This window comes from Achroia grisella, unplaced genomic scaffold, assembly GCF_030625045.1.
Source record: "Achroia grisella isolate CSIRO2021 unplaced genomic scaffold, CSIRO_AGI_Agris_v1 utg2471, whole genome shotgun sequence".
Classification (NCBI taxonomy): domain Eukaryota; kingdom Metazoa; phylum Arthropoda; class Insecta; order Lepidoptera; family Pyralidae; genus Achroia; species Achroia grisella.
This window is the reverse complement of record NW_026712739.1, coordinates 37,422-63,286: the sequence shown is the minus strand read 5'-3', so window position 1 is coordinate 63,286 and position 25,865 is coordinate 37,422. Positions and strand designations below refer to the sequence as shown.

Below are 25,865 nucleotides of genomic sequence, written 5' to 3'. Positions count from 1 at the left end.
TTTACAGTAAATTTTACATATAGCAACACTGACGCTTAGCAGCAGAAGAAAAATCTATGCCAAATAGATATTATGACGTGTAACCGACTTAGAAGATGATAAAGTTTAATGTCTATCATATTTATGATCATACATAATTACCTACAGACTTTGTTTGTACATATGTTTCAGAATTAGGTCAAAAATGTAAAACGAACTGCTGTCAACACTCATTATTTATGTAAAACTATTCTATACAATATTATATCCATTGTATTATGGTAGTAAATCATGAATATGAATATTAGATGTAAAATTAAAATGATTTTTTAATTGTTTTTACTCCCATAGAGTAGATAATACAACAATAGTTGTGCTCTAACCGATTATGTAGTTGCATACGCCAGTGTAAAGAGAAAATCGTCAATGAAAAACTAAAACCACGTGAGACGACGTATGTTCTTAAAATAGTACTACAGTTTTCGCACGCGAAGTAACCGCGCATTTTGTTTAATTGTTCATAAAAATGAGAGAAATCGTACATTTACAAGCGGGGCAGTGCGGCAATCAAATCGGATCTAAGGTGCAACACTAATTTTTTACTTTTTAATTGAGTGATTGAATATGCATAGTCTATTTTTATAACACGATTCTATAACTGTGTCGAGCTAGCGGTGCAATATATCTAATAGGCGCGGGCGTAAATTGTAATAATTTTTTTATTGTGCATCACTAATCTTTTTTTTTTATTAAATAGATTTAATTTTAGAACTAAGGACATACTTAAAATTATTCTGCTATTACAGTTTTATGTTTTTTTTTCATATTGGCGGGAACTAGTTTTTGAGTATTTTTTTTTTATAAATAGTTATAAAAAATTTTTTATTAAATATTATATTTTTTTTATAAATAGTTTTTTTATATATAGATAAATAAATCTTTTTCGATAGATATTTTTTTATCGTCACACACAAGTACACTTTTATAAAAATACCTATATATAAATACTTAGTTCGAGATAAGATTCACGTAACAAATTTTGTGGAGCGATTTAAAAAAGATTGTATGCTTATTTCAAACTACGTATTGTCTATATTTATCGATGTGTGTGACGCTAAAAAAAATATCTATGTATTAAATATTTATTAAAAAAAATCATATTCTATATTACGATTTTAAACACTTGTTCTACTTACGTAAACGCAAGTAACAATATTTCGTAAAGATTATACAAGGGCAAACTATAAGTACTTATACTTCATAACTTATATTTTAAATTTTTGACGACCTCGGTGGTCTAGCACACCGCTTTACGACCGATGGTCGCGAGTTCGATTCCTCGCACGGCCGGCACAACATTTGTATTCATGAGTATAATTGTTGCTATCGCTTTGGGTGTTTTATATATATTATATATATGTAGGTATTTACAAAAAAAAAACTTTGTATGTGTATCAGTTATCTAGTACCCAGAACACAAGCTTTAGCTAGCTTAACTTGGGTCCTAGATGGCGCTGTGTGAATTGTCTAAAAAAAAAATTGTGTAATGATGCCCCCGTCTGCGCTAACGGTTTACGCTGGCGGGGCACCAGTGCTAGCTCTGAATTTGAATTGTTATTTTATCACGTTTTTGTCTGTTTTTGCTTTTAATGGAAGGGATAAATAAATTGCAATTTTTTTTACAAATAAACATACTTCGTATATATAAAGAGAGGGAAAAATCAATATCATAAGTTTTTTAATAGAAGGTTTGCAACTGTTACTTTTTTTTTATTTCTTAATATTTTACGGCTTTGGATATTAGTCCTTTTTAGCCCAACATAAAGTATAAAAACGTAAAAACAATTACAATTTCTTTAAATTAGAAATTGCTGTGATACATCTCTTTTGAGCTTTTAAAACTAACTCATTCCGGGGCGGGTCATTAGTAGTTTATATAGAGAAGGAATGTAGAATGATAATATATTTTTTTTAATTATGAATAATAAATACATAAATCAATAAAGTGCGTAGCGGTTTCTATGTTGATTGTCGCATGCCTAATCCTTGTTGTTAATGAAATATAAGTAAGTCAATATTTATTTAAAAGAGCAACACACAGTTTCTTGCTTATTCTTCTTGTAATGAATCTGCATTCTGAATAAGCGGTAGAATAAAAAATCTTGACTATTCAAAAGTGCTTATATTAAGTTTATTTGAATAAAGATTATTTCTATTTCTAATAAAAAAGAAACATTACATTCATTTCGACGTATTTGACGTACATGTCAAATTGGGAATATATTAAATAGAAATAATCTTTATTCTTATAAACTTAATTTAAGCACTATTGAATTGTCATAACAATTTTTTTTATCTACCGCTCATTCGGAAAGCTCATCACGCGAAGAACGAGCAAGAAACTTGCGTGTTACTCTTATAAACAATCCTTGTAAGTTCACATTTACAAGTCGAAACGTGTGAATACAAACTACCAACCAGCACTAATTTAAAATAAATATTTAATGTTATAAATGTTCTTATCATCACAAGAAGAACGAGCGAGAAACTCGTGTGTTGCTCTTTTAAATAATCATTGTAAGTTCACATTTACAAGTCGAAACGTGTGAATACAAACTACCAACCAGCACTAATTTAAAATTAATATTTAATGTTATAAATGTTCTTAAGAAGAAGTTCGTAAGACCACAGATAACATAACATAACATAGTAAGACTTACTATGTTATGTTATGTTATCTGTGGTCTTACTGAATGCGAAACATAACCAATTTAAATGAATCGTTGTTCTGATCTACAAGCTATATTACTGTATAGTTTCATGAAAACCATTAGTATTTAGACGAACCAGTATCAAACATTCATACACCCATCTTTCCATCCATATTCACAGACTTCCCAGAAGACCAGTTTTGCCGGCGGTTTCCCCCCATGAAACTTGTAGCCTATATGTTATTATGATGTACCAATAAGCTATAATAATAATAATAATAATCAGTAAAATACAATGTGAGTTCAACGACGACGATAGCATATTAAGTTTTAATCTACAACTAACAAAGTAATCATAAAAATTGACAATAACAAACTTAAATATATATAATCTAAACATTATTCAGGATTAGTTAGAACATTAAATAAAATCTAATAATTATTCAGGGTTATTTTATCATATAGACTTGCGTGTACACACATATATCGACACAACTTAGTAAATTACAATACTACGAAACGAGGGATTGTTCTTGCAGCAACCATTTGCTATATTACTGTAAAGTTTCGTTGAAATCCGCTCCGTAGCTTTTGAGTGAGAGAGTACCAAACATCCACCGACCATTCATTTTCGAAATTTTCAATAATTTTTCTAACTGTGACCGCGGTTTTTCCTGCGTTTTATTTCAATAAAAAATATAATATTAGTATTTATTTATTTATTAACACACACCACACAAACAATTAAACAAAGAACACACACAATAAGTAATACACACACGGTCTTATCGCGTAAGCAATCACTTCCAGACAACACTTGGTTAGAGGAGAGAAGAAAGAAAGTGGTAGATGGCGCAAGAATGGACTAGAGAAAAAGAAAGGCATAGGAATACTAAATAATAATAATTTACATATACTATAATATATATATATAATACATATATACACACAAATAGTATATAGTAGTAGTATATACGACATGTCAACATCTAGCATACCGCTTTACGACCGATGGTCGCAGTAAATCGCATGGCACAAACATTTGTATTCAGAGTATGATTGTTTGTATCGGTCTGGGTGTTTTCTATGTGTAATATGTATGTATTTACGAAAAAAAAAAATATCTATGTATTTTTATCAGTTGTCTAGGACCCATAACACAAGCTTTAGCTAGCTTAACTTGGGTCTAGATGGCGCTGTGTGAATTGTCCTGAGATTATTATTATTATTATTGTTATTATTATTATTATTGCCTGTACTCAGTTGACGATTTTTGATGTTTTTTTTTGTTTATAATGACATTCTGTAAAATGACAACATGTAAATTTATTAATTTTATTAACCATCGTATCAACATTCAAATACGATGTACATTGTTCATGAATAAATAAATAAATAAAAAAACATTATATACAAATACAAAATACACAGGAGTGTTTATTTTGTATTTGTATATACATAAAAATTATTGTATAAGAGTAATTATGTAACACGCAATTTCGAATAAGCTATTATATGTTAATCTAATGCTATTTATTTTTATTATAATAATAATAATAATAATAATAATTACACATATATGATACACACACATATGCTATTACATAATCCATTTACACACACAGTTTCAAGCACACACACATGTGACACACAAATCTCGAGGTCCTTGGCGTTGATATATCCAGTGACGTTCAGTTTTGCGGTCATTTGGAGGACAAGGCTAAAATAGCCTCAAAAAAAATGGTGTGCTCAGTAGAGTGAGACGGTAAATCGCTTGCATAATAAGTTGCAGATCCGGCCGCATATGGAATACTGTTCTCATCTCTGGGCGGAAGCACCACAATACCAGCTACTTCCATTTGACCGCATTCAGAACCGAGCAGCCAGAATCATTGGTAATCAACGTCTATGTGACAGACTCGTCCATTGGCTTTGTGGCGTGATATTGCATCTCTGTGTATTTTCTACCGCATATATCACGAGAGTGTATAATATATATATATATATATATATATATATATATATATATATATCATCTGGATGAATGGCGGTCTTCCACAGTTCGGTTTTCTAGAAACTTTTTAGCACAACCACATTGTGGAATCACCTTCCAGCAATGGTATTTCCGATAGAATAATATAATTTCAAGAAAAGAGCTTATTAAAAGGCCGACAACGTACTTGCAATTCCCTTGGTGTTGCGGGTGCTCATGGGTGGCGGTCTCTGTTATAAAAAATATATAATATGGTAAAGTTTCATCAATATCCGTTCAGTAGTTTTTACGTGAAAGAGCAACAGACATCCATCTATACTCACAAACTTACGTGTTTATAATATTAGGACAATTCACACAGCGCCATCTAGTCCCAAGTTAAGCTAGCTAAAGTTTGTGTTAATTGATAGATAATATACATATATATATATATATATAATTGTTTTGCCACATAAATTAATAACGCTTAAAAAAATAGGGGTTGATGATATATGAAAATTTAGGATTGTATGTATTTTTGTATGTTGTACACAAAAATATAGAAACAAAAAATTTTGTCTATAAAATAAAAAAAAAAATACGTTTGGACTACCCCTAAATTTAGGGGGATGCAAAATAGATGTTGGCTGATTCTCAGACCTACTCAATAAGCTCACAAAATTTTATAAGAATCGGTCAAGCCGTTTCGGAGGAGTATGAGAACGAAAACTGTGACACGAGAATTTTATATATAAGATAAATTACGTGTGTTGTTTGTCCGCGATGAACTCCTAAAATACTGAACAGATTGCAAATTTGATTTGCACATTGTGTGCAATTTGATCCAACTTGAAAGATAGGATAGCTTACATCTCAATTTATAGTCGCAATATTATTTTATTCAAGAACCTTAGACACAGCAACGCGTGGCGGGGTCTGTTAGGAGATATATATTTTTTCGTAAATACATACATATTATACATAGAAAACACCCAGACCGATACAAACAATCATACTCATGAATACAAATGTTTGTGCCGTGCGAGGAATCGAACCCGCGACCATCGGAAGTAAGGCCGGCAATATATATATACTAAATAATTATTTCCGTCTGTCCACCAGTTCTGGGAGATAATATCGGATGAGCATGGCATCGACACCACAGGCAACTACGTCGGAGACAGCGAGCTGCAGCTGGAGAGGATCCAGGTCTACTACAATGAGGCTGCTGATGGTATATATGTGCTGTATTGGTGACTTATTTCCAAAAAACAGCAATATTCATAATATTAATACTAGATTTAAAGACAAACTTGCTGTCCCCAAGTATCGTTTAGAAAAAGTCAATAGGTCTTTTATGGGAATAGGTATAAAAATTTACAATAAGATACCAAAGGATATGTTGGAATTACCCCTAAATAAATTCAAAACATCTGCAATCATATTTACTGAGCAAGGCCTATTACTCACTAAACGATTACTTGAATGACGAGCGTGCATGGCAATAGTTTTCATGTTCGGGATTTTCATTTAATGTTAGACATAGACACCTATATAAATATCTATGCATTGTAAATAAACTGGATTTAAAAAAAAGTAATTCAATTGAGTTTCTTGCCAGTTCTTCTCAATTGGATCTATATACCGAACTGGTAGGGAAAAAAAATTATAATGTAAAAACTTGACGTACATAAGCGGCTAAAATGTCCTACACGAATAAATGATTGTTGAATTTGAATTTGAATATACCGTTTTTTATACTACGATGGTGGCAGACAAGCATACGGCCCATCTGATGGTAAACGGTTACTGTAGCCTATGGACGGCTGAAACACCAGTAGTGTCAAGCGTTGCAGATCCTTAAGAAACCTTAATATACTCTTCTTGAAAAACCCCATCCTTGATGATACTTCCATACAACCTTTCATCTCCACTTTCAACCTCTTACAACAAGCGGTGAAGGCGAGTGTTGAACTACACCCGGGTCACAAGTCCTGGGAACTGCTCGGAGTTTTTTTTATGGATGATAATGAAATGGTGCACCCGCCTGCGCAAACGGTATACGCTGGCGGGGCACCAGTGGAGGATGATAAGAACATGAGGTCGTCAGTTAGCACATCGTGACAAATTCACCAAGAATTCATCACGATGGTTTCCAGGGAGAATCGCGTGGAGGTCGACCTAACATGGTACATTGCTAGCAATAGGAGTTACCAGGTCCCATTGCTAACAATTCCTTTCCCCACAACTTCCCCCCACTATGGCAACTCCTTAAAATTGCAGGGAAGCGGTTCGTGCCTCGAGCAGTGCTGGTGGATTTAGAGCCAGGGACTATGGACGCCATTAGATCTGCGACTTACGGCCAGCTGTTCAGACCTGACAACTATGTGTTTGGACAGAGCGGAGCTGGTAAGTATTCTTCTTGTGATGAGTCTGCGTTCCTAATGAGAGGTAGAATCAAAAAAATATGAGTACTCCAAAGTTCTCGTATTACGTATTGAGTTTTACGTAGTGACGGACTCGGTAGTGTAGCAGTTTAGCACACCGCTCTACTTCCGATGGACGTAGGTTTGATTCATAAAATTGTTATTTCGTACTTCGTGTTGAATGAAAATATTAACAAAACTAATTATTTCGCCCTTTTTCGGGAATCTTTATTCATTCTGAGATGAGATTTTAAGACTTTTGATTTCGTTATACGCCGCTAAATGTTTTAAGATGGGTTACCAACCTTTTTTGAGAAAATACCTCATGGAGAAACATGGAGAAGTAAACGGGTAAAACCTGGCAACACTGCTCCTCATTCCATTTGTTATTGCAGGTAACAACTGGGCGAAGGGGCACTATACAGAAGGCGCTGAGCTGGTGGATTCCGTGATGGACGTGGTCAGGAAGGAATCGGAGGCCTGCGACTGTTTACAAGGTATTGGGCAGCCAGGCCCCTCTTCCCTACTGGGCACACTGGGCACGTGTCCAGGGCCCCACGACGGATTGGGGCCCCCTAGTCTAGTCTAGTCCCTACTCCATTACCAAATAATAACCGATAGCTAGCACCAGTGGAGGATGATGAGATGAGCACGAGGTCAGGTCAGTTTGCACATCGTGACCATTTTACTGTAATATTGAAGTGAATATAAATATGGTACATACATCAAAATATTTATTTTTTTTAATTTTTGTCTGTTTGTCTGTTTGTTCCGGCTAATCTCTAAATGGCTGGACCGATTTTGACGGTACTTTTATTGGCAGATAGCTGATGTAATAAGTAGCAAATTAGACTACTTTTATTTTAGAAAAATAAAGTTAAATTCCACGCGGACGAAGTCACGGGAACAGCTGGTTTATAATAATTACCTGTGTCCCAGGTTTCCAACTGACGCACTCGCTCGGCGGAGGCACAGGTTCGGGTCTCGGTACTTTACTCCTGAGCAAGCTCCGTGAGGAGTATCCTGATAGAATAGTGAACACATTCAGCGTTATGCCATCGCCCAAGGTATGTTTTTTTATACTACGATGGCGACAAGCATACGGCCAATCTGATGGTAAACGGGTACCGTAATAATATCTCAGGACAATTAATACAGCGCCATCTAGACCCAAGTTAAGCAAAGCTTGTGTTATTGGTACTAGACAACTGATACAAATACATAAATATATATTTTTTCGTAAATACATAAATATTGTACTTAGAAAACACCCAGACCAAAACAAACAATCGTACTTATGAATACAAATTTGTGTTGTGCGAGGAATCGAACCCGCGACCATCGGATAGTAAAACGGTATGCTACGCCACTAGACCATCGGGGCCGTCTAATGCAACTTTAAACCAATTATTGTATTAGTTATTTTCCGTTTCGTTATTCCAATGACGTAGAGAAAAAAAATTGATTTCAGGTTTCAGACACCGTGGTAGAGCCTTATAACGCGACGTTGTCTGTACACCAACTGGTCGAGAACACGGATGAGACCTTTTGTATCGACAATGAAGCTCTATACGACATATGTTTTAGGACGCTGAGATTAGCGTCACCGACCTATGGAGACTTGAACCATTTGGTGTCGGTAAGTCATATTTAAAGCTTATAAATTATGTCACATGTTGGTGTGACAAAATGTGACGAAGTGTGACGGGATGTGACGAAGTGTGACAAAATGTGACAAGATGTGGGAGGTTACATTATAAATTACGTCACACGTTGGGGCAGATGTGATAATATGTGACGATGTGTGACAAATTTTATCGGGATGTGACGAAGTGTGACAAGAGGTGGTAGGTGTAATAAATATCATTACATTTTAAAATTTCGTGCCGTCACTTTGTAAAATATAATTATTATACCGGTTATAATAGCGGTTTCACCTTCCGGAAGTTTGTGACCTATGTGTTATTATGATGTATAAGCTATATCACTGTAAAGTTTCATCAAAATCCGTTCAGTAGTTTTTGTGTAACAAATATCAATTTAACCATCTAGCCATCCATACACACAAATGATTACGTTTATAATTTTATATATTAGTAAGGTTTTTTTACCAAGTCACTTGTTCTTATGGCTGTATACGTACATAAATATATTGTATAGGCAGCGCGCATGCGCAGCTGCGCGCGCAACTAAATGTCACTTTCTTGTCTCATATAAAATTAAATTAGATAAACGTTTCCTTTGTTATTTTATTTTATTTGGCTTAGACCACATCATCACTTAACATCAAGTGAGATTGCGGTCAAACGCGCTCAAATTATGATATAAAAAAAATATATATAATCCAGATCAAGTCCATAACTGGTGACCCCGACGTGACTTGAATACGCATATTTAATTTAATTTTATTCACTAGGAATGTTAGTATTTTTTTTTATGGATGATAATGGAATGGAGCACCAGCCTGCGCTAACGGTTTACGCTGGCGGGGCACCAGTGGAGGATGATAGAACATTAGGTCAGGTCAGTTAGCGCATCGTGTGACAAATTCACCAGGAATTTATTACGATGGTTTCCAGGTGGAACCGCGTGGAGGTCAACCTGACATGGTACATTGCTAGTAATAGGGTCATGAGACCACATTAGTAACAATCCCTTTTCCCCTAATGTTAGGAATTGGACTATTCAAAAATTTTATTATTTATTTATTTACGTCACACTAAGTGAGCTTTACAGTTTCACATAGATGATTATTGTGTGGTCATATTGGACCACTTAGGAAGATTGTATACATATACACACACTTATAAAACCTAGTTACTAATATATACATACACAAGAATATAATTAAAATAAAAAAATAACAATAATAATAATCATCTCTGTGCATTTTCTACCGCATATATCACGGGGAGTGTTCTGAGGAATTGTTCGGATTAATACCAGCTGTTGAGTTTCACCACCGTACCACCCGCCAGAAACTGAAATACCATCCTGATCATCTGGATGAATGGCGGTCGTCCACAGTGCGGTTTTCTAGAAACTTTTTGCCACGCACAACCACATTGTGGAATCACCTTCCAGCAATGGTATTTCCGAATCGATACGATATTGAAACCTTCAAGAAAAGAGCTTATTCCTTTTTAAAAGGCCGACAACGTACTTGCAATTCCCCTGGTGTTTCGGGTGCTCATGGGCGGCGGTAATCACTTACCATCAGGTGAGCCACATGCTCGTTTGTCTCCTGTGTTATAAAAAAAACAATCTTAATTTTCCATACTACTTTAAAAGAGCAACACACAAGTTTCTTGCTCGTTCTTCTTGTGATGAGACAGCTTTCCGAACGAGTGGTAGATAAAAAACAAATTGTTATGACTATTCAAAAGTGCTTAAATTAAGTTTATTTGAATAAATGATTTTCTATTCTATTCTATTCTATTCTAATCTACTGCCATCCTACGAAACTCCAGCAAATTACAAGTAACTATGTCTAGATCTGGAAAACGACTAACTACACCGTTGAGTAGACTCAATGCCAGAGAAATAGGAGTCTGTTTGGCCAGCTCTATTCTTCTCCATGGAACATCAAACAAGTTTCGTCTTCTTGCTTGTACGTAGTTATTGGGCGCTCTTATGGACACCGATGTTAATACCGCTTGGTTACATTTTTCACCTCTCATGACTTTGACTATTATTATTATTTATATGTATAGATTTATAACTGTATTAACTTAAATGTAGCAATTGTTAAATGTAAAATTAGTGACTGTCACCCGCACCACGAGACACACAGTATAGTTCAGGTTGCGAACACTGATTAGATTTTTTTATTTTTTTTTATATAGCATATGCTGGTGGTCACTCTATTCTCCCAAATTTGAATTTAAATGAAATAGTATTATTGTAAATATGTACAACATTAAAAAAAATACGAGCTGAGTTTCTTGTCAGTTCTTCTCATCTCGAAATCATTCCGCACTGACGGTAGATTTGACATATCATAAGTCTGTAATAGACCTACATGAATAGAGATATTTTGAATTTTGAATTTGAATTTGAGTTGGTTGAAACAAATTAAAAAATCATAATTTCAGTTAACGATGTCTGGCGTGACGACGTGCCTCCGATTCCCTGGACAACTCAATGCAGACCTCAGGAAGTTAGCTGTCAATATGGTGCCGTTTCCTAGGCTGCATTTCTTCATGCCTGGTAAGTTTTTTTAATGGATGATAATGGAATTGTGCGTCAGTCACACGTCAGTCCACATTACCAACAATCTCCTTCCTTACTTTATATAGAAATGATCTTTATTCAAACAAAGTTTATTTCTAAATTTTATTTATTGTCTAATTTTAAGTTGCCTTCTTGTTGTTGTACTCTGGTATTTCACCATTCAAATCTAACATACCTAAATACAATTTTTTTTCCAGGTTTCGCTCCATTAACAGCCAGGAACAGTCAGGGTTACAGAGCATTGACAGTACCAGAATTGACGCAGCAGGTCTGTACATATGATGTTTTTTTCCGGACTACTCTAATGCTGTTGTCCGCAGCTGGCCTTTACAGCTTCACCGGACGATAGGGGGCGAGTGCAGATGGCACTCCAAACAAAGGAAGGACTTATGGAGCAGCTGAAGGCAAACTCCCGCCTGGCGATACGACTCCAGCCTGAGGATACCGCTAGAGTTTCGCAGGCCGCTATAATTTCGATTTCCGTTTAATTTGGACGGGAGATCGATCTTACTGAAATGTTTCGTCCTTATACACAAATTTACACGTGTCGCGTACACGAGCCACGGCAACTTGAAGGTCGGCAGTTGCGTTGTTAATGAGTTACACGTGCCATTATAAGAGTTCTGGGAAGAACAGTTACAGAACTAAAGTTGGCACGTGTAGAAAGTATTCTGCTACAGTTTTATAATGTCGCTAGCTACTCGCTCCGGCTTCGCCCGGGTGTACATGTATTATACATATAAACCTTCCTCTTGAATCACTCTATCTATTAAAAAACCGCTTCAAAATCCGTTGCGTAGTTTTAAAGATTAAAGCATACATAGGGATGGACAGATAGCGACAGCTACTTTGTTTTATACTATGTAATGATTAACAGATGTTCAGTCCGGTGAACATGATGGCTGCGTGCGACCCTCGCCACGGCAGGTACCTCACGGTGGCTGCAATCTTCAGGGGCCGCATGTCCATGAAGGAGGTCGACGAGCAGATGCTCACTGTGCAGGATAAGAACTCGGGGTAATATAACTTACTTAGAAAAGAATAGAGTAGACTAGAATAGAATAGAATAGCATTTATTACGTCACACGTCACAACACAACAATGACGATGCTGATAGCAGTATATAGATTGTTATAACATATAATTATTAATCTTGAAATGTCCAGAAAGTCCGTCGATGACTAAATTCTCAACTCTAGGTAACGTTATTTACTACATTTTGCTTTTAATTTATAAATAAATAATAATTTCAAGTGGGAGGGTTTTGTACAGTCTACTTATGGCCATCCATAAATAAAGTTCCACCAATTTCGAAATTTTTGATCAACTGTGACAAAAGACAGATTATTTGTCCGTTGCTCGTTGACTTCCTCTATGGACATTTCGAGATGAACGTTAATGGTTCACATTTTAATCAACTGTGTCAGACTCTGTCTTGACTGTGACAAGCCCTATCTTGACTGTGACAACCTCTGTCTTGACTGTGACAACCTCTATCTTGACTGTGACAACCTCTGTCTTGACTGTGACAACCTCTATCTTGACTGTGACAAACTCTATCTTGACTGTGACAACCTCTGTCTTGACTGTGACAACCTCTATCTTGACTGTGACAAACTCTATCTTGACTGTGACAACCTCTATCTTGACTGTGACAACCTCTGTCTTGACTGTGACAAACTCTATCTTGACTGTGACAAACTCTATCTTGACTGTGACAACCTCTATCTTGACTGTGACAAACTCTATCTTGACTGTGACAACCTCTATCTTGACTGTGACAAACTATCTTGACTGTGACAACCTCTATCTTGACTGTGACAAACTCTATCTTGACTGTGACAAACTCTATCTTGACTGTGTCAAACTCTATCTTGACTGTGACAACCTCTGTCTTGACTGTGACAACCTCTATCTTGACTGTGACAAACTCTATCTTGACTGTGACAAACTCTATCTTGACTGTGACAAGCTCGGTCTTGGCTGTGACAACCTCTATCTTGACTGTGACAAACTCTATCTTGACTGTGACAAGCTCGGTCTTGGCTGTGACAACCTCTATCTTGACTGTGACAACCTCTATCTTGACTGTGACAAACTCTATCTTGACTGTGACAACCTCTGTCTTGACTGTGACAACCTCTATCTTGACTGTGACAACCTCTGTCTTGACTGTGACACCCTCTATCTTGACTGTGACAACCTCTATCTTGACTGTGACACCCTCTATCTTGACTGTGACAAACTCTATCTTGACTGTGACAAACTCTATCTTGACTGTGACAAGCTCGGTCTTGGCTGTGACGAACTCTATCTTTGTCACAGTAAAAATCACGAAATTGCTGTGACATATTTGTGACTGGCCCCATTGCCATGAAGGCAGGGGTGACTATGATACTATCTCTAGTGCACATGATAAGGATTTACTTCACGTCATTACCATATCATAAAAAGTACCCTTACCCAGCTTACCCGGCAAACGTTGTTTCACCATATAAATCCCCATAAGAAGCACTCGTTCCATCATACTCGTGAACTGGTGCTACTTATGGAATAGAATAGAATAGAATCATTTATTCAAATAAACTTAATTTAAGCACTTTTGAATAGTCATAACAATTTGTTTTTTATCTACCACTCGTTCGGAAAGCTGTCTCATCACAAGAAGAACGAGCAAGAAACTTGTGTGTTGCTCTTTTAAATAATCCTTGTAAGTTTACATTTACAAGTCGAAACGTGTGAATACAAACTACCAACAAGCACAAATTTTTTGGGTCAAATATAAATATGGGGATGGTCTGTTCAGGTTACGAACACTGATTTTGAGTTTTTGCTTTTGCAATAGCATATGCTGGTGGTCACGCTATTCTCCCAAATTTGAATTTAAATGAATCTGTATTATTGTAAACATTTATTTGAAAAGAATACGAGCTGAGTTTTTTGTCAGTTCTCATCTCGAAATCATTCCGAACTGACGGTAGATTTGACGTATCATAAGAATCTGTAATAGACCTACGTGATTAAAGATAGTTTGAATTAGAATTTGAAAAATTAATGTCGCTTAAAATCATTTTAAAACAAAGCCTTTGATGGTAGAACGGTGAAAATTATTATTTTTTAATACTCGATGTTTTAAAAAGTAATATAAAAGTGTAAAATAAACAATATTTTTTTAAGTAGACCACACTTATCACCGTGAGTGAATCATTCCAATATTATCCATTAAAAAAACAATATCTATTTACAGATACTTTGTGGAATGGATCCCCAACAACGTGAAGGTGGCAGTGTGTGACGTGCCGCCACGTGGCCTCAAGATGGCCGCCACGTTTGTGGGAAATTCTACTGCCATACAGGAAATATTTAAGCGGATCTCTGAACAATTTACTGTTATGTTCAGGAGGAAGGTGAGTGTTCTCGTTTGAATTTAAAAATATAGAGTAGAGTAAGAATGAAGTAGAAGCGAGTAAGATGGAGCAGAATGAAGCAGAATGAAGTAGAAAGTTTGTTATCATATTTACTGAGCAAAGCCTATTACTCACTAAACGATTACTTGAATGACGAGCGTGCATGGCAATAGTTATTCATGCACGGGATTTTCATTTAATGATAGATATATACACCTATATAAATATACATGGATTTAAAAAAAAAAGTAATTCAACTGAGTTTCTTGTCAGTTCTTCTCAATTGGATCTATGTATATTGATTAAGTATGAATATAAAACCTCCTTGGCCATCTAAGTATATTTTACTTTTTATTTACGTAATGATTCGAAATTCGAAATTTGAAAATTATTATAACATAAGTTTGATACCATAACATGGCGTATTAATAATTCATTTTTTATTTTGTAAATTAATTAATATTAAACACTAGTGGATGAAAGGAAGTGGTATTATTTTATTGGATCCGTTAAACATATTGGTCCTACGAGTCGGAGTATCGAGGACTGACGACAAAAGTAAACCTTTTTTGTAAAGAGTAAATAGCGACGCCATTGTAATTGTGCCGTAAAGATATCGGAACAGTATTGGAATTGTTGTGAATAATAAGCGCTGCTGAACTGTGAGTACATTATACCTACTTAATTATAGAAGAATACAGATTTATTATAATTATTAATTAATACAAGTACGAAATTTATACTACATAAAATTATTTTGTGACTTTCTTACATTTGCAATGGATTCATATATAAAAGTACAACTTGATTTAAATGAGAGAATTAACAAAGCAAAGTCTAATTTTAAAAAGTCACCAAAGGAGAGACTTCGTTCTTTGGATTATATTAACACTAGATTAGAAGCTTTAGAAGAATTATGGCAAACTTTTACTTCAAAACATATACAACTTATTGAAAGTACAGACACAAAAGTTTTAAATTCTAGCTCTTATGTCAGTAATAGCATCTATGAGTCCACTGAAGAGTTGTATATAGAGTATAAATTTCTACTAAAAGAATGTTTGAGTAAATTAAAGCAGAATAGTATTGAAAATGCAAGTTGTTCCGGACAAAATAATGACAGTAAAGATATTGATTGTAGTTTTAATTTACCTAAAATTTCTATTTTACCATTTTCGGGCAAGTATTCTGAATGGTTTAGCTTCAAAGACCTCTTTATAACGTTAGTACACAACAATAAACGTTTAGATGAAGTACAAAAACTACACTATCTAAAGGGATTATTAATTGGGGAAGCTGAGCAACTGCTTCGACATGTACCGATCACACATGATAATTATAAAAATTGTTGGGAACAGTTGGAGAGAAGATATAACAACAAAAAATATTTATCGAACTGTATTATGAAACGATTTATGAGTCAGAAAACCATCGGTACTGAGTCAGCCAGTGCATTAAAAGAGTTGCTAGACACTACTAACGAATGTCTTCATGGTCTTAACAATTTGGGTATAGACACTAGTACATGGGATGTGCTTGTAATTTATATATTATGCCAAAAACTAGACGGAGAATCTCGGAAACAATGGGAGTTAAAAATCAGCGAGTTCTCTGAAGAGTTACCTACTTTGAAACAATTTCAAGCCTTCATAGAAACTAGATTTAGAGCATTTGAGTTTATAGATCCAAAATTGTCTAAGTCCAATGTAGTACATAAAAGTAATATTGTTCATAGTAATCCTAAAGTATATCATACAGCCACACTTATTTGTCCTTACTGTTCTAAAAATCATCGTTTGTCCCATTGTAAAAAGTTCTCTAATGATGAAACAGATACTAGGCGTAATTTCGTTCAATCTCAGGGTTTATGTTTTAATTGTTTAGGTTTAGGGCACTCGGTATTTGCATGTCGTCAGATTTCTCGTTGTCGTTTATGCAGGCGGAAGCATCATTCGTTGCTACATCCAAAAAATATTACCAATCATAATTCAACCGACACTACGGGTATTGCTAATCAATCGGTTGAACAAGACGTTGTAGCACACGCGTCCACATCATCATCGTCTCAAGATGAAGCCACTAGTGTCACAGCCTGTTTTTCGACCTCAAACTGTCAAGTATTACTTGCAACAGCATTAGTAAGCGCACAGTCGAAATCAGGTAATGGTATCACACTTCGGTGTTTAATAGATCCAGGTTCTCAAGCTAGTTTTATTACAGAATCTGCAGTACAATTGCTTAATATAAGGAAGGTACCACACAAAAGCGTTATTACAGGATTAGGGAGTGATCAAGGTCATTCGTTGACCTCTAAGTCTATGGTTTCGGTTACACTACAGTCACTTCTTGATTCCAACTTTACATTTAAAGTACAGGCTTTTGTTTTGAATAAAGTAACTTCATTCCTTCCTGAAAAGCAAATTATTGTAGATTTATGGTCGGAGTTCTCAAACATAGAACTAGCAGATCCATCATTTCGGAAACCAAACAAAATCGACATTCTTCTTGGAGCTGATGTTTACAGTCAGATTTTGTTAGATGGTGTAATTAAAGGACCTCCAGGTGTACCTATGGCTCAGCGAACTTCGCTTGGCTGGATAATTTCTGGCTCTGTAAATATAGGTTCATCAATGACACAAAATCCAATAAGTATGCACATTTCTCATGTAAATGAAGATGAGTTATTAAAGAGATTTTGGGAATTAGAAGCTGATACTTGTTTAGATTCAAACAAGCATTTAACTGACGAAGATAAGAAATGTGAGGAGATATTTACAAACACTACGAAGCGCGATGATTCAGGTAGATACATAGTAAATTTGCCTTTCCGTAGTGATGATCCTAGTTGTAAATATGGAAATTCTAAAGATATAGCAATAAAAAGGTTTTTGTATCTGGAAAAAAGATTACTGAGAGATTCTGATTTAAAAATGAAATATGCTGATGTTATATCAGAAAATATAGAGTTAGGACATATGGAGGAAATACCTATAGATCAATATAACGATCCTGAAGCAGTCTATTTACCACACCAAGCAGTAGTGCGGGAAAATAGAACTACCACAAAGGTAAGAGTTGTCTTCGATGCGAGTTGTCCTGGTACCAATGGCATCTCATTAAATCAAGATTTATTAATTGGGCCAACTTTTCAGCCAGAATTGCGTCATCTCTTAATGCGTTGGCGTTATTATCCAATATGTCTTATATCTGACATAGTAAAAATGTATATCCAAATAAAGGAGAAATATACTAATTTTCAACGTTCAGTCTACGTGTGTGTGTGTTGCTTTTCGATATTTAGAGAAAGTAACATATAATGATGATAGATATTCTGTAGCTACAGAAAGAGTTATTAATCGGTTTTATATGGATGATATGCTTTTTGGTTGTGTATTTGTTGAAAAAGGTAATGACATCTGTAAACAGATAAATAAATTATTTCAACGAGGAGTATTTGAATTACAGAATTGTGTGTGTGTGTGTGTTTTGGTGAGGAAAATATAGCTTTAAAAAGAAACAATCAATTAAAGGTAGATAGCTTAATGTTTCTTGGGTTTACTTGGATTCAAAGTAAAGATGATTTTGAATATGTTGTACGCTTACTTCAACTGAAGATACCTGAAAATAAAAGAAATGTTATATCTGATATTTCTCGTATTTTTGATCTATTGAGATGGTTAGCTCCAGTAATCACCAGAGAAAAAGAAGTAGCAATGGTTATGACGTCAGATACAATAAACACACACGCTCTTACGAATTCAATCATCTTTTTGTCGTGGCTTTATAGGAGACCTGCAAGGTGGAAAACATTTATAGCGAATTGTGTATCAGAGATATTCACTTTATTGAAACTAAGTCAGTGGGATCATGTTGGTTCAAAATATAATCCTGCTGATTGCGTATCTCGTAGTGTGATGAATTTAGAAAATAAAGACCTAAGGAAATATGGTTCTTGGCTGAAAGAGGCAATTATAAAATTTAATAAATCTGTAGTAGAAACTAAATTAAAAGAAAAGAAGATTGAAACACATTTAACACATACCTGTATAAATAAAGATGAAAACAGAGCTGATGATGAAATGATCGTGAGATTTTCTTCAATGAATATTGTTGCGTGTTGTTGCACTGTGTCAGAGATATCGTTGTTGTCGTAAACAAAATGTGTTACCACAATTTATATATACTGTAAAAGAAAATACTTTATAAACATGTATTAATAGAACTAAAGAAAACTTACCTTCAAGATAAATTGAAAAAAAAAAAAAAAAATAGTATAAAAAAAAAGTATACTTACCGTCTACATGAATTCATGAAGCTGGAATCAAATAGTCGACGGCCGGTTATAATGTACTAATACGTAAGATACAATGTATTATTGGTTAGAGATACAAATGAAAGATCTCCACACGGAGACCCTCAGTTGATTCTCAATTATTTACGTCAATCGGTGATATTGTGTCAGTAATGGAGAGTGATCTTCCTCCTGCAAAATGGCTTTATGGTATTGTTGTTCAAAAGCATCCTGGATTGGACGGTATTACTCGAGTAGTCAGTTTACGATGTAAAAATAATATAATAAAAAGGACTGTCTCAAAACTTTGTTTCCTACCATTGACTAAATAAATATTGTAATATAGTTTAACTGTCTTAAATAAGTGTACTAAAACTTTTTGATTTGAACTACTTGTAACTTTTATTGTTATTTGTTTAGCTATTGTTATGATATTTTATGATAATTTAACATAATTCCAAGTTACATTATATTATTGTTATGTAGTTATGGTCCCATATATACTCATGGTGGGCGGAATTAAGGATAATATTGCCATATTGTCCTTGGTGGGCGGTATGATTAAGTATGAATATAAAACCTCCTTGGCCATCTAAGTATATTTTACTTTTTATTTACGTAATGATTCGAAATTCGAAATTTGAAAATTATTATAACACAAGTTTGATACCATAACATGGCGTATTAATAATTCATTTTTTATTTTGTAAATTAATTAATATTAAACACTAGTGGATGAAAGGAAGTGGTATTATTTTATTGGATCCGTTAAACATATATACTGAACTGGATGGTGGGGCAAAAATTAAAATATAACAAATTTGACGTTCATAAGAGGCTAAAATGTCCTACATGAATAAATGATTTTTGAATTTGAATGGAGTAGAATAGACTAGAATGTAATAGAATAGAATAGAAATAAAACTCAACTCGTATTCTTTCTTGTATTCATTTATTCTAAACTAGCTACTCGCCCGTGCTTCGCACATGTATCACATACCTTCCTCTAGAATTACTTTTATCTATTACAAAAAGACGCATTATAACCCGTTGCGCAGTTTTAAAGATTTAAGCATACATAGGGACGGACAGAAGGCGACATTATTTTATAATATGTAACAGGGGCGGATCGTGACTTTATGGGCCCTGGGCTAAATCTACTTAGGGAGGGGGAAAGGGGATTGTTAGTAATGTGGATTTTTTTTTTTTTTGTGGATGATAATGGAATGGTGCACTCGCCTGCGCTAACGGTTTACGCTGGCGGGGCACCAGTGGAGGATGATAAGATGAGCATGAGGTCAGGTCAGTTAGCCCATCGTGACAAATTCACCAGGAATTTGTTACGATGGTTTCCAGGGGAACCGCGTGGAGGTCGACCTGACATTGTACATTGCTAGCAATGGGGTTATCAATCCACATTACTGGGGGGAAAGGGATTGTTAGTAATGTGGATTGATAACCCCATTGCTAGCAATGTATCATGTCAGGACCTCCACGCGGTTCCCCCTGAAACCATCGTGTTAAATTCCTGGTGAATTTGTCACGATGGGCTAACTGACCTGACCTCATGCTCATCTTATCATCCTCCACTGGTGCCCCGCCAGCGTAAACCGTTAGCGCAGGTGGGTGCACCATTCCATTGTCATCCAAAAAAAAAAAATCTACTTAGGGACCTAATTATATTAATCAACTAAAAAAATACACCGACCAAAAGCGACCAGAGATTCCCCGTTCCTTTTAATAGACACGCACTTGCATGGGTTGATTGATCTCAGGGTTGCCAACCTTATGAAAGGTTTTTTAACATTTTAGATATTTTTTTAAATTCTAAATATTTCTTTTAAATTCTGCAGCCCAAAAAGCCCTTAAGTAGATCCTCCCCTACTATGTAATGTGATTTCGAGATGAGATGAACTGACAAGAAACTCAACTCGTGTTCTTTCTCATATTCATTTATTGTAAATAACGTGACCCTGTTGTCAACATGAGGCTTTCCTGCACTGGTACACCGGCGAGGGTATGGACGAGATGGAGTTCACTGAAGCCGAGAGCAACATGAACGATCTGGTCTCCGAGTATCAGCAGTACGAGGTCAGTTCCCATCATTCCATACTCTTCGACTACTTGGTTTAGGACGGGGTTTGTTATTAATATAGTTTTTTTTTTCGGACTACTCTAATGCTGTTGGCCGCAGCTGGCCTTTACAGCTTCACCGGACGTTAGGGGCGAGTGCAGATGGCACTCCAAACCAAAGGAAGGACTTATGGAGCGGCTGAAGGCCAACTCCTGCCTGACGGATACGAGTTTAGTTTGAGGCCACCACTAGGGGTTCGAACCTCGGCTCAGGCCGTCGTAATTTCGATCCCCGTTTGAATTGGACGGGGGATCGATCGGAGGGAAAAAGCCAACGACACGTGGTGTTCCCAGGCGGTCACCCATCCAAGTACTGACCACGCCCGATGTTGCTTAACTTCGGTGATCGGACGAGAACCGGTGTATTCAACGTGGTATGGCCGTTATTAATATAGTACGAGGTCAGTTCCCATCATAACATAATCTTCGACTACTTGGAGGAGGGGGGGAGGGGGTTCTTAACATAATAATAATAATAATAACCCTAGACAATTCACACAGCGCCATCTTGTTTTAAGGTAAGCAGAGCTTGTGTTATGGGTACTAGACACCTGATATAAATACATGGATACTTTTTTGTAATTACATACATAGTATTCACAGAAGACACCCAGACCGATGCTAACAATAATGTTTATGAATACAAATGTTTGTACCGCGCGAGGAATCGAACCCGCGGCCAATATTATAATTTGATATGTTATATAATTTCGGGATATTTTTATTGCGTCCGTTGTCTAGTACTCTTGGGACTAGATGGCGCTGTGTGAATTGTCCAGGGTGATAACCCTGTTGTAATAAAAATATATGTTATTTATATCATTTATCATTATTCAGGAAGTTGGAGTAGAGGATGGAGAATTTGATGAACAAGAGGAAATGCCACCTGAAGATTACACAGAGGAATAGTCATACTTTTTTTTTTTAATTTGAACGTGTGATAGTGCCCTTTTACTTTTTTTACTGCTACTCGAGTCAGCTCACGATCACGGCTAGTGCAAACTAGTCGAAACGTCTAGAGAGGTAAATACTTTTATTTGCCATAAAATTATTCATATCAAAAACCCGTTTAACTGTATTAATAAAGGTACCCTTTTCAGAAGTGATTTAAAAAATATATTTTGTTTTTTTTTAAACATAGGTATCCAATTCCACAACAGTTTTAAAAAAAGAACTATCATATATTTTAAAAATTTGTTTTTTTTAATACTAAACGTGTCACAGGAACCTATCCTATTTAACAAGTTTTAAAAAAATAATTGTATTTTATTGAATGTAATTACTATTGTTACTGACTTTATTGTTTTAATATATTAATATGAATTTTCTTTAGTCATTTTTTATTTGTTAATGAGTAATTTGTTTTATTTTATCACTTTGTAGTAAGTTTATTGTCGAACACGTGATATTTACATACCTTGAAAGTTCTTTAGTCATGTTTTGTTAAAAAATATTTTTTTTATAGTATAGGTACTAGCTTTTACCCGGTTTTGCTCGCATTGGATCCATTTAATAACTACATTACTGTAATACTATTATATGGCGCTGAAGTAGCAAAATATTGATATTATATTTTTTTGTTTTTTTATAAAAAAAAGAATATGTTCATTCTAGTACCTCGAAGAACTTGTGTAAAAAATTTCATGATGATCGTTTCAGTAGTTGTTGCGTGAAAGCGTAACAAACAGCCCTACTTACATTTATAATGTTAGTAAGGATTGATCATGTGATAGGTACTCTTTTACACAATAGATTTAAAAAAAAACAAATTTTGTTTAAAAATAATTTGTTTTATTTACGAGTTTACTTTATTGTTTTAGTTCTTTTTGTATAAAACGTGTGACATCCGTACATTTTGAATTTTATTTCAATTTTTGTTTTGTTAATTATTTTATTTTATCACTTTGTAAATATGAGTATTACTACGTAGAAATAGAAATAATCTTTATTCAAATAAACTCATTACAAGCACTTCTGAATAGTCATATTTTGATTCTACCACTCATTCAGAACGCAGACTCATCACAAGAAGAATGAGCAAGAAACTTGTGTGTTGCTCTTTTAAATAGATTTTTTTTGTTATGTTTTTATATTGGACGTGTGATGTTCATAGAACTTGATATTTTTAGTCATATTATGTACATAAAGACAATAAATTTTTGTTGTTAATAATTTTGTTTTTATTAAATATTATAACTTTTGCCTAGAATGAGTAATCGTTAGATTTTTTGTTTGCAATATGCAATTAGAAATAGAAATAATCTTTATTCAAATAAACTCAAAACAAGCAGTTTTGTATAATCATATTTTTTTATTCAAAACGCAGACTCATGACCAGAAGAATGCGCTAGAAACTTGTGTGTTGCTCTTTTGAATAAATGTTATTAAAGCAGGAAACGGGTATGCTCCGAGATTCGGATGCGGCTTCGCTCGCATTAATTTATCCCCTTAGGGGTGTAATTTATCAAAATCCTTTCTTAGGGGATGCCTACGTCATAGTAGCTTTCTGCATGCAAAGTCTCAGCCCGATCGGTTTGAAATTGACAAAGTTTCATACAAACTTTCAACCCCTATTTTATCACTTCGGGGGTAGAATTAATCAAAATCCTTTCTTAACGGATGCCTACGTCATAACATCTACGTGCATGCCAAATTTCAGCCCGATCCGTCTAGTGGTTTGGGCTGTGCATTGATAGATCACTATGTTGAGTTATATATATTTAGATATATAATAGATGGTAAAAATAAATAATACCACTAATTTGACATTCAGAAGCAGCCAAAATGATGTAGGTCATTTTGGCTGCTTCTGAATGTCAAATGAATAAATGATTTTTATTTTCAATTTGAATTAAAAGGAAAAAATAAAACTTAAGACTTAGTTCATGACTTTTTACTAGTAACATTAAATTTAATTACATTTAACGGTTTCACAGGTACTTTTCTAATGACTTCATTACCAAACTTCTTATAACTCAAACCTTCATCTATATTCGACACAATTTCATTGTCTATGGAAGTGCAATCAACTATTTCTATATTATCATTACCACTGTTTTCATTAATTTCATTTCTATCATTACTATAACTGCATTCATTATCATTGTTTCTAACTTTTGTTGTACTGCTATCGTTGTCTCTGTTTTCGTTAACAAAACACGGTTTAAAATGTTTCTCTATAGTAATATTCTGTTTAATTTTTCTTTTCTTAGTCACAACAGGTTCGTTGGACATATTTATTGTATTAACTTCTCCCATGTTCAGTACAATTTTATTACAATATACCTTTTCATTGTCAATTTCCACCTTATTCTTCTCAACGACAACATCATTATTCATATTTCTCAATCTGAATAACACATTCTGTTTTCGTTGCATCAATTTGTGTTTCGTTTCGTTAATATCTTCAAGTTCTGGTGCATAACACACATGTAATGATCCGCCGTAGAAGTTTTTGGTGTCGAGCATGCGTTTTGCTACTCTGGCAGACTGTATTTGTTCGTATTTGGCGTGATATGTCTCAGTGAACTGCTCGGACTCGTGTGAGGTTATATTGAATTGTAGAAGTTTCCCAAACTTGGCAAACAATGATTTGGTCTCTTGACGTAGATTTAGAGATGGTACACCGAATATTAGAAGATGATTGGATTCATTGTTTATAGTGTATACCTAAAATAAAAAAAACTTAATTAGAATCTTAATATTACTGTAGCAACACAGTTTCTACACGTGTCACTAGTACGCTCAGAATAAAATCTCACATGTCCCCCTCAAAACCAATGGGGAACCACAATCCACCAAGTGGGATTCCCCACAGCAAGGGGTAGCCCCCCTCCCCCCAAAATCTATTAGATATACTGCAAAATGTGTCCTAACGTTAATATTTAAAAAAAAATCATATAAAATAAAACTGAGGAATCGAAACCCCTCTATCCAGGGTCCTTTCAAAAAAAGAAAACAAGATGACGGCGAAGACCCAGGAAAGAATATTAATAAGTCAATTTTACCTTCACAGCAGTCAATTTTCTGCCTTGCCTGTAAGGCAACCGCGTAGTACACAATTTCTGCTGTACATGATGTGATAATAGTGTTTTTTTCTCAGTCTCTGTGGTCATCTTTTGATGTTGGTCGAAAACTTCAACCAGTTATTCTTTGTAGAAGCTGTTCTAAACTGTATAGACTAAACTATGTGTATTGTTTAATCATATAATATGAATATACTTTACTACTGCTTAATATTACAAATTAATATACGTAAAGTATTAAAAGTTATAAATTAAAACAATGTATTTATTATTCTTGTGGCAGAAATAAAAAAAGTTATGAAAATAATCTGTGCACCTACCATAGTATCTAAAGTCTTCATCTAGTCTGTGAACTGAGATATCGCCAAGGTTGCCATTCTTAAATCTTTCGCAGATGCTATACGTAGTAATAAAAATTTTAATTTTTGATAATGTAATAGTTCGGTCTTTCGGAGGTGCGCCATCTAACAATACTACATGACATTTTTTCTAATGTAATAGTCTAATAGTGTACTCAATATTTTGGAGGTATTGGGAATGAATGATAATGTATAATACTCTAATCGTGAACTTGCTTTCGCTAACGTTTACCAACGCCACTGGAGGATCATTGAATGAGACATTTTCTGATCTGTGAGAAAGAGTGTGAATAGATACGTGGTAATAATGAGTTAGCTTAGTAAGTTTA

At 34.8% G+C, this 25,865-nt stretch overlaps 2 protein-coding genes and 1 non-coding gene across 3 annotated transcripts; 1 reads left to right on the top strand and 2 right to left on the bottom strand.

The window, feature by feature from the left end:
* Window positions 1-322: 322 nt before the first annotated feature.
* LOC131842742 (tubulin beta chain-like) lies at window positions 323-22,318 on the top strand. The gene is made up of 12 exons (XM_059191306.1): window positions 323-562; window positions 5,785-5,896; window positions 6,946-7,071; window positions 7,484-7,585; window positions 8,028-8,155; window positions 8,560-8,727; window positions 11,183-11,297; window positions 11,519-11,589; window positions 12,199-12,338; window positions 14,569-14,728; window positions 21,009-21,110; window positions 21,990-22,318. Exons 1-12 carry the CDS (start codon window positions 506-508, stop codon window positions 22,059-22,061), a joined length of 1,353 nt encoding a protein of 450 aa, XP_059047289.1. The 5' UTR covers window positions 323-505; the 3' UTR covers window positions 22,062-22,318.
* On the bottom strand, window positions 21,422-21,540 carry LOC131842798 (5S ribosomal RNA). The gene has a single exon (XR_009357499.1). It is a non-coding gene; the product is annotated as a 5S ribosomal RNA (ribosomal RNA).
* A 1,714-nt stretch (window positions 22,319-24,032) lies between the features above and the next one.
* LOC131842771 (RNA-binding protein 48) lies at window positions 24,033-25,481 on the bottom strand. The gene is made up of 2 exons (XM_059191339.1): window positions 25,160-25,481; window positions 24,033-24,821 (listed from the first exon to the last, which is right to left on the bottom strand). Exons 1-2 carry the CDS (start codon window positions 25,265-25,267, stop codon window positions 24,036-24,038), a joined length of 894 nt encoding a protein of 297 aa, XP_059047322.1. The 5' UTR covers window positions 25,268-25,481; the 3' UTR covers window positions 24,033-24,035.
* Between the last annotated feature and the right edge of the window lie 384 nt (window positions 25,482-25,865).

Coding starts and splice junctions, on each gene's coding strand:
- LOC131842771 (XM_059191339.1), bottom strand. CDS start 25,267: ATGACCACAGAGACTGAGAAAAAAACACTATTATCACATCATGTACAG. Junction 24,822..25,159: donor GAAAATTGACTGCTGTGAAG/GTAAAATTGACT, acceptor TTTTTATTTTAG/GTATACACTATAAACAATGA.
- LOC131842742 (XM_059191306.1), top strand. CDS start 506: ATGAGAGAAATCGTACATTTACAAGCGGGGCAGTGCGGCAATCAAATC. Junction 5,897..6,945: donor CTACAATGAGGCTGCTGATG/GTATATATGTGC, acceptor TTAAAATTGCAG/GGAAGCGGTTCGTGCCTCGA. Junction 8,156..8,559: donor GCGTTATGCCATCGCCCAAG/GTATGTTTTTTT, acceptor AATTGATTTCAG/GTTTCAGACACCGTGGTAGA.